At 67.2% G+C, this 8,973-nt stretch overlaps 2 protein-coding genes across 3 annotated transcripts; both read left to right on the top strand.

The window, feature by feature from the left end:
• The first annotated feature begins 485 nt into the window (after positions 1 to 485).
• Positions 486 to 4,459, top strand: LOC134560152 (pleckstrin homology domain-containing family A member 4-like). 2 transcript variants are annotated; one of them, XM_063415808.1, is made up of 9 exons: positions 486 to 615; positions 1,254 to 1,321; positions 1,635 to 1,739; positions 2,184 to 2,256; positions 2,916 to 3,022; positions 3,124 to 3,227; positions 3,505 to 3,652; positions 4,020 to 4,119; positions 4,194 to 4,459. In XM_063415808.1, exons 2-9 carry the CDS (start codon positions 1,262 to 1,264, stop codon positions 4,457 to 4,459), a joined length of 963 nt encoding a protein of 320 aa, XP_063271878.1. In that variant the 5' UTR covers positions 486 to 615; positions 1,254 to 1,261. The 2 variants fall into 2 exon arrangements, with proteins under 2 accessions (XP_063271878.1, XP_063271877.1); XM_063415807.1 differs by lacking the exon at positions 486 to 615 and having other exon boundaries at positions 1,082 to 1,321.
• A 3-nt stretch (positions 4,460 to 4,462) lies between these two features.
• NIPSNAP1 (nipsnap homolog 1) lies at positions 4,463 to 7,979 on the top strand. Its single transcript, XM_063415809.1, has 10 exons — positions 4,463 to 4,615; positions 5,949 to 6,076; positions 6,204 to 6,249; positions 6,514 to 6,608; positions 6,714 to 6,784; positions 6,876 to 7,016; positions 7,168 to 7,199; positions 7,308 to 7,402; positions 7,479 to 7,562; positions 7,649 to 7,979. Exons 1-10 carry the CDS (start codon positions 4,533 to 4,535, stop codon positions 7,711 to 7,713), a joined length of 840 nt encoding a protein of 279 aa, XP_063271879.1. The 5' UTR covers positions 4,463 to 4,532; the 3' UTR covers positions 7,714 to 7,979.
• The last annotated feature ends 994 nt before the right edge of the window (positions 7,980 to 8,973 follow it).

Genomic DNA, 8,973 nt, shown 5'->3' with positions numbered 1-8,973 from the left:
AGTGGGGTGTCCGGCTCAGTGGCGTGTCCGGGATCCCCGGGGTCAGTGCAGTGTCCGGGGTCTGTGGGGAGTCCGAGGACCCCGGGATGTCTGGGGTCCGTGAAGTGTCAGGAGTCCGTGGGGTGTCAGGGATCTGGGGGTGTCCGGGGGTGTCCGGGGGTGTGCAGAGTCCGTGGGGTATAAGGGTCCTTGGGGTGTCAGGGGTCCCTGAGATGTGCGGGGTTTCCGGCTCCGTGAGGTCCTTGAGGCACCCCGCTGCCGTGGGGTGGCCCCGTGTCACTCGTGTCCCCAGCGCCGTGGGTGTCCCCGCAGGACGGGGTCCCCTGGGTGACACGGGGTGCGGGCCCCCTCGGTGGTTACCGGGGCGAGGGGACCCACGCGGCCCCGGGGGGACCTCGTGGGTGGGGGCAGAGACTGGGACCAGCGCCCGGGGCGGGCGGGGACACGGGGCAGGACTGGGACTGGGACTGGGACTGGGACTGGGACTGGGACCGGGACTGGGACTGGGACTGGGACCGGGACTGGGACTAGCGGCTGGGACCAGCGCGGGGCGACGGGACGGGACTGGCACCAGTACCGGGACACGGGACGGGGCTGGGAGCAGAACCAGCTGCGGTAACGGGACTGGGACCGCCACTGGGGTGACAGGACCGCGGCTGGGACCCGTCCCCAGGGCAAGGGGACGGGACCGCGACCCGGGGTCGGTGTGGGATAACGGGCTGGGAACTGGGACGAGCACGGGGGAACGAAACAAAAACTGGGACCCGCTCAGAGTTACTGGGACGGAAACTGAGTCCAGCACGGGGATAACGGAAGGGATCGCGATCGGTTCAGGGTTATTGGGACGGGAACTGGGACCAGTACGGGGATTATGGGGTGGGAATTAGGACGGAGGGGTTGAGGGATATTGGGACGGAAACCGGGACCTTCACGGAGATAACAAGACGGGAACTGGAATCAGCACCGAGTAACGAGACAGGAACTGGGACCAGTTCGGGGTTACTGGGGTGGGAACTGAGACCAGTTCAGGGTTACTGGGACAGCAACTGAGACCAGCACACGGGGACGGGGTGGACCTGAATCCGGCAGGACCAGGAGGGGGAAGGGACGAGAAGCCCCCCCCGACACCCCCGGGGGGACCCAGGCGTCCGGGAGCGGCCCCCGCCTCCGCAGCGGGAAGAACGGGGCCTCTGTCCCCGCGGGGACAATGGGGACATTGACGGGGACCCCCCGGCCCCCCTCTGCCCCCGCAGGACCCCCCATGGCAGAAAGCGACAACTCCGCCCTCCGAGACCCCGCCCCTGCTGGACCCCGCTCCCAGGTGGGCGAAGGGGGTGGGGGACATGAGGGGGAAACTGGGGAACCGCGGGGGGTTGTAGGGGTCCGAGGTGGGTTTGGGGAACCCTGGGCACCCGAGGGAGCTCGAGGGGGGCATGTAGAGCTTTGGGGGTACTGCGGAGCCCAATACTCCATAGGGACTTATGGGGCACAAGGGGGGAGCTCTGGGCAGCTGGGGGGACATTGTGGGGTACAAAGATAAATTGGGGACAGATACCCTGGCGGCCTGGGGGGGCTGTAGGGGTCCTGGGGGCCCTTCCTTGGCCCCCACCATGGGTGACCCCCCTCCCTCCCAGCCCTGCCGGCCCGTGCCGAGGGTCCACGCCTTTGGAAAGGGGGAGCAGGCACTGCGGAGGGACCCCCGCACCCCCCCCGCCATGCAGGGCTGGCTGCACAAGCAGGTGAGGTGGGGGACACGGGGGGGGGAGGGGCTCAGGGGCTGTGTGGGGTTTGAGGTGCAGGATTCTGGGGGGTGTGTGGGTTTGGGGGGACCTGGGGCGCTGGGGAGTGTGTACAGGGTTGAGAGGGTCCGGAGTGTCAGGGGGTCATGGGGATATGGGGCTTGGGGGGGAAATCAGAGGGAGCTGGGGGAGGGAGAGTGATGGGGTTTGGGGAGATCAGACACTTGGTGGGACCAGGCACTGTGGGGCAGTTATGGGGTCTGGAATGGAAGAGGGTCCTCGGGGGATAATGGGGTTTGGGGGTCTGGCATGGCAGGGAGTCCTGGGCAGTGAGGAGGTTGGGGGGATCAGAAGGGATTGAGGGGTCTGGGGCAGCAGAGGGTCCCGTGGGGGGACGGGCTGTGGGGGTTCAGCCCCCGTCCCCCCCCCCCCTCCACTTCTCAGGACAGCTCGGGACTGCGGCTCTGGAAGCGCCGCTGGTTTGTACTGGTGGATCTCTGCCTCTACTACTACCGGGGTGAGGTGGGGCAGGGGGGTCTGGAGACACCTGGAGGGCATGGGGATCGGGGGGATCAGGGGGGCAGGGGGGTCTGGAGACACCTGGAGGGCATGGGGATCGGGGGGATCGGGGAGCAGGGGGGTCTGGAGACATCTGGAGGGCGTGGAGATCGGGGGTTTGGGTGACCTGGCGTCCCTGGGGAGTCAGCGATCCCAGGGTGCCCCTGGGTCATTGGGGGATTCCAGGGGGCTCAGGGGTCCTGGGGTGTTGGCAGTCCTTAGAGGACCAGGAATCCTGGGGGATTGGGGGGTCCCTGTGGTGTTGGAGGTCCCTGGGGTGGTCAGGGATCCCAGTGAGTCAAGGATCTTCAGGAAATTCGGGGGTCTCTGGGGGAGTCCAGGATTTCCTGGGGATTGAGGGGTCTCTGGAGCATTGGGAATTCCTGGGGATTTGGTGTCTCTGGATGGATCAGGGATTCTGGCAGGATTGGGGGTCCCTGGGGCAATGAAGGTTCCTGGGGGCTTGAAGAGGTCCTTGGTGGGGTTCTAAGGTCTGGGGGACCCCAGGAGGTTTGGGGACTCAGAGGAGGTCCCTGCCATGCCCCGATGGTACTGGAGATCTTGGGGTGCAGATGGGGGCTCTGGTGCCCCTCATTGGGACCTTCCTCTGCCCCCCAGACAGCAGCGAGCAGCAAGTGCGGGGCGGCCTCCCCCTGCCCGGCTACAAGATCCGCATCCTGCCCCCCGCCCACCGCGCCCCCCGAGCCCCCCAGTTCCTCTTCACGGTCAGCCCCGGCTCCCCGGTCCCCGGATCCTGGGGTGCCCTGGGTGGGGGGGACGGGACCAGACACCTGAGCCCCATCTACCAAGGATCCCCCATTCCCAGGCTGAACATCCCGGGATGCGGACGTACTGCCTGGGGGCTGAGACCCCCGAGGAACTGCACGCGTGGGTCTGCGCCCTGCGCCGGGGGGCATCGCCCCTCCCCGGGTGAGTGGGGTACAGGGAGCACCGGGGGACACTGGGGGGCATCGCCCCTGCCCGGGTGAGTGGGATACAGGGGGCACCGGGGGGCCAGGTCCATGGGGGGGCACAGAGAGGACCTGGGTTTCGAGGGGTTTAGGGGATCCCAGGCGGCAGGAGGAGGTTGGAGAGTTTGGGGAGGGACGGAGAGGGTTTGAGGAAGCTGAGGCAGGGGTCACAGAGGGTTTGGTGGGGTCTTGGGGGCAGTTAACCCTTTAACTCGTGTTTTCTCCCCCCTTCCCAGCTCCCTCTCCCAGGAGACGCTCCAGGAACCCCGGGGTGTGGATCCTCCCTCGCCCCCATTGCCCACGCATTCCCCAGGTGAGGGGCTCAGGGACCCACCCGTGCTCCCTCCTTGCTGCCCCTCAGTCTCTGCAGTGCCCCACAGCGAGGTGAGGTCTGGGGGGGCGCGGGGGGAGAATTGGAACTACTGCTGTATAGGGGGAAATATGAGGGGGGCAAGAGCTGGGGTGATTGTGGTGCAGATCTGTGGTGAGAGGGGTTATGGGGCAGAGCGGGGGGACTGAGAGATGGGAGGGAGTTATGGGGCAAAATGGGGGGGGCTATAGGGCAGGGGGAACTGTGGGGCAGAGGAGGGGCTATCGGCCTAGTGGGGGGACTCTGGGGTGGAGAGGGGGCAATGGGGCAGAGGGGGGCTGTGAGCAGAGGGGGGCTATGGTCAGAGGGGGTCTGGTGCAGGAGCGGCTCTGGGAATGCCGCGGGTTCGGCCGGAGCAGCTCTCCCTGTGCCTCCCCTCAGGTGCCCCCAGCCCAGGAGGAGCCCCCGGTGCGGGGATGTCCCCCCAGGGCCGGGGACACGCCGGGGGGGCCGCGGGGACCCCCCGAGCCCGCGCCCGCAGGTGAGACCTGGCCACGCCCTGGCCACGCCCCTTCGATCGAGCGGCCCCCGCCCATTTTGACCCCACCTCCCCAGGGCGGAGCCCGAGGAAGCCCCGCCCCCTTGGAGCATCTCAGCAGCCCCCGCCGGAGCGAGACATCGGGACCATTCGGCCACCGGCCTCTCCAACCGCCTCTTCTGATTGGCTGCCGAGCCCCGCCGGGCCCGCGGGCACCGCCCCCGTGCCGGCATCCAATGAGGCGTCGCGGCAGCGGCGGGTGGGGGCGGGTGGGCGTGGCTGGCCTCGCGAAGGTGTGGCCGGGCGGCCAATCAGAATCACCCTGCTGCAGGCCAGCTTCTGAGGGGGCGGGGCCGGGCCGAGAGGGCGGGGCCCGGTGGGCACGCGCCGCGCGCGGCCCCGCCCGGGTGCGGAAGATGGCGGCGGGAGCGCGCGTCGGGAGCGCGGCGCTGCGGCGGCTGCGGGGCGGGGGCGCGGGCGCGGCCCCGCGGGGCGCGCGGTGAGTGGGGACCCCCGGGCGGGGAGCCCTGGAACCCCCGCCACCCCCGCCCTGAGAGCCCCCGCAGCATCCTCGGATCCCTCATCCTCCCCTGGACTCTGCGTACGCCCCGCTCCCCGCATCTCCCCCGGCGCGGCACCCCGCATCCTCCCCCCTGGACCCTGCAGCTCCCCCGGACCCCGCATCCCTCCTGCTCCCCGCGTTCCCCCGGGCGGAGACCCCACCTCTGAGCCCCTGAGACCCAGATCTCCCCCGCTGTTCTCATCCCCCGGGCGGGGACCCCCGCACCCCGCTCTCCTGAGCCCTCCCATTTCCCCCCGGACCCCGCATTCCCCCCGGACTCCGCATCCCCCGGGCCGTGACATCGGTATCCCCTCCTGTGAGACCCCTGATCCCCACCCTTACCCCCTCATCCCCCCCGCTCCCCGCATCGCCCGGGCAGGGGACCCCCGCACCCCGCTCCCCTGGGCTTCCTGATCCTTCCCCCTGGACTCCGCATCCTCCCCGGGCTCCGGACCCTGCCTCTCCCCGCGTCGTGACACCCTCCCCTCGCTACCCGGACCCCCCTGGACCCCTCATCCCCTCCGGACCCCCCAGCCCCCCGCTCCCCGCATCCCCCCGGGCGGGGACCCCGCATCCCCGGCCCCTGAGCCCCCTGAGCCCTCCCCGGGCCCCGCGGCCCTCCCGGACCCCGCGGGCCGCCCCCAGAGTGGCCCCACGGTCGTTGCCTCGCTGGGGACAAAGGTCTGGCCGCTGCTCGGACCCGGGGCCGAGGGGCCCCGTTCCTCCCCCCGCCACTGTCCTGGGGAGAACCTGACCTTCTCTGGGGCACCGGAGCCACTTCTGGGGCTGCTGGGGAACCCCAGGGGACAGCCTGGGGGGCTGCTCATGTCCCCCTGTCACCTTGCCCGTGGAAGGGTCACCAGCACTGGAGCAGCCCCTGGGTAAAGGGGATCCTGTGGGGGGATGCCCCCATTGCCCCATGTCCCCTTGTCCATGGAGGGGGTCACTGTCACTGGAGTGGCCACTGGGGCTGAGGGGGCTCCCATGGGGGCTGTCCCCTTTGTCCCACACCCCCACACCAGTGTCCTTGCTGGGTTGGGCAGCGTAGCCAAAACCCCTCTGAATTCAGAGGGACAGACTGGAAGTGGGGACAGGCTCACCCCAGAATGGGGACAGGGCTCCCAGTATGGACTGAGTGGAAGCCAATGAGGTTCCAGGACTCCCTGGAAGCCGGACAACGGAGGCAGCTGCCCACAGCACTGGCAGTGAGGCCTCTGGATCCCCATCCAGCCGATCATTCCTGGTGTCTCCCCTGCCCCGCTGTCCGCAGGGGGTACTCCAGGGATGCTGAGGGCAGCTGGTTCCGCTCCCTCTTCGTGCACAAGGTGGATCCACGCAAGGATGCACATTCCAACCTCCTCTCCAAGAAGGAGACCAGCAACCTCTACAAGATCCAGTGTGAGTGCTCCTGCTGGGGAGAAGGCAGGCACGGATGGGGTGCCACCCCCTCACCCATTGGGACCCCCATTCCCAGATCCTTCCCCTTCCTTCCCCCCTTCCCAGCCCCTCTCTCCTGTCCCTGCAGTTCACAATGTGAAGCCGGAGTGCCTGGAGGCCTACAACAAGCTGACGTGAGCACACTGAGGGGGCTTCCCAGCATCCCAGCGGGATGTTGGGTGCTGTTCTGGACTGAGGGGGGCAGGAGGGCTCGTGCAGAGCTCCTAGGTGGATTTGTGTCCCTGTTCTGTGCCTCAGTTTCCCTCCCTGTGAAATGGATGCATCCCCCAGGCTGCACCAGATCCTGTTTGGGCAAACGCTGGGAGGGCAAAGAGGGGCACTGGGAGGGGTTTTGGGTGCTGCCCCCCACCCCACTGTCCCCCTCTGTGCCCTCACAGAGAAGAGGTGCTGCCCAAGCTCCACTCAGACCCTGACTACCCCTGTGACCTGGTGGGCAACTGGAACACGTGGTATGGCGAGCAGGACCAGGCAGGTGAGGGCAGGCAGCAGCTCCTGGTGCCCCCGCTGCCAAAGGCAGGGATTTTAGTGGGATTTTGGGCTGCTGCTCCCCTTCCTCACCCCAGAACCCTCTGTGCAGTGCACCTGTGGCGCTTCTCGGGCGGGTACCCGGCGCTCATGGACTGCATGAGCAAGCTCAGGCAGAACAAGGTACCACCGGGTTGGGGGCGAGACCCCTGTGCCCAACACCCCCGGCCCGCATCGCCCCCACCCCAAAACACCCGGCTGGGGCTGTCCCCAGGAGTACCTGGACTTCCGCAAGGAGAGGAGCCGGATGCTGCTGTCCCGCAGGAATCAGCTGCTCCTGGAATTCAGCTTCTGGAATGAGCCCCAGCCACGCAAGGGACCGAACATCTACGAGCTGAGGACCTACAAGCTGAAGGTGAGAATCAGCTTGTGCCCCAGGGGGGGACTTCAGGCTGGTATAACCCAGATTTTAGGGGCCAACCCCCCAAATTTCTCCTTGCTGGATGAGGAGACCCAAAGCTGGGTGAGCAGGGGGATTCTGACTGGTTTGCCTCCCCCATTTCCAGCCAGGGACCATGATCGAGTGGGGCAACAACTGGTAAGCCACTGGTTTCCCAGCCTGGAGGGATCCAAGGTGGGAGAAGTTCCCTCTGGAGAAGGAGGGACCCCTGGGGCAGGCCCTCTATGTGTCCCCTGCTTTGTGCAGGGCTCGGGCCATTAAGTACCGCCAGGAGAACCAGGAGGCAGTCGGGGGCTTCTTCTCCCAGATCGGGGAGCTCTACGTGGTGCATCACCTCTGGGGTAAGGGCTGTCACCCTGGGGGACTTCTGGCCTGGGGCTGGGGGCTCAGGGTGCCAGCCCCGTCCTCTCCCCACAGCCTACCGGGATCTGCAGTCCCGGGAGGAGACCAGGAATGCGGCCTGGAGGAAGAGGGGCTGGGATGAGAACGTCTATTACACTGGTGAGTGGGACCCCCACCTGCTTTGAGGACCCCCTGCCCGTGCTGGGGACCCCCTGCCCTCACCTCTCTCTCCTTTCCTTCCCCAGTCCCGCTGATCCGGACCATGGAATCACGGATAATGATTCCGCTGAAGATCTCCCCCCTGCAATGATTGGGGGGCCGTGCTAGGGGCGTCTCCCTGCACCCCCAGGGGCTCCCTGCCTGTGCCCTGGCCCTGCTGGGGAAGGGCTGGGGGGTTCTGCTCCCCCCGGCTCCCTGCTCTCTCCCCCACCCCATTTTGGGGTGCCCTGGTGGGGTTGAGAGCAGGGAGGGGAAGGTGGGAGCCCCCATCCTGTGGGGGATGGTGCTGCTGGGGGGGCTGGGCAGGCTGTGGAGGTTGGGGGGGCTTAATTGCTCCTGATGACCCCAGTGGGTGCCTTTGCTGCCAATTAAATATTTAATATGCTAAAGCCTGGGCCCCTCTCAGGGTGGGGAGGGCGGTACTGTGGGTGCTTGCTGTGACCCCCTGGGTTGGTGTCACCCAGGGGACTGCCCTGCCTCACATCATGGGTGCTTCCTGCACCAAAGGACCTCCAGCCATGGGTGCTGTGATACACTGAGGGACCCCCCCAAAACCCAGTGTACCCCCAGTGCCGCTAGGAACCCCTTGCCAAGCCCATAGATGCCCCCAAGTGCCATCAGGGACCCCATCCCAAGCTCATGGATACACCCAGCACCACCAGGGACCCCATCCAAGCTCTTGGATCCCCCAGTACCACGGGACACCCCAAGCCAAAGCCCATCCCAGGCCAGGGATACCTCTCAGGGCCATTGAGGACCTCATCCCAAACCCCCCAGTGCTAAAGCAGACACCAACCCATGACCCTCCAAGCTCCCAGTGGCTCCCTATGGATGCTCCCAGTCCCACTGGGGATCTCTTCCCATGCCTTTTTGAGCACACAGATCTCCACAGTGCCATTGGGGATCTCATTCTTAGGCCCCTCCAAGCCCATGGATCCTCCCATCATCACTGAGGGCTCCATCCTGTGCCCCTCCCAAGCCCCTGTGTGGCCCCCACCCCACTGGGGAGCCCATCCTAAGCCCACGGGTACTGCCAGTGACACCAGGGGCCCCATCTCATGCCCCCCCGCCAAAGCAATGGATACCGCCAGTGCCACTAGAGAGCCCATCCCAAGCCCATGGATCCTCCCATCATCATTGAGGACTCCATCCTGTGCCCTTCCCAAGCCCCTGTGTGCCCCCCACCCCACTGGGGAGCCCATCCCAAGCACATCAGTGCTTCTGGGATCTCTATCCAAGCCCCCTTATTCCTGTGGGTGTCCTTCTGCACCAGAAACCCCCCGGCCCACCAGTGGCCCCAGTGTGGGGGTCTCACCCCCAGGGCTGCCCTTCCCCCTCCTGCCTCCCCCCG

The sequence above is a fragment of the Prinia subflava genome, chromosome 19 (genome assembly GCF_021018805.1).
Source record: "Prinia subflava isolate CZ2003 ecotype Zambia chromosome 19, Cam_Psub_1.2, whole genome shotgun sequence".
Classification (NCBI taxonomy): domain Eukaryota; kingdom Metazoa; phylum Chordata; class Aves; order Passeriformes; family Cisticolidae; genus Prinia; species Prinia subflava.
This window is presented reverse-complemented; position numbering and strand designations above follow the sequence as displayed.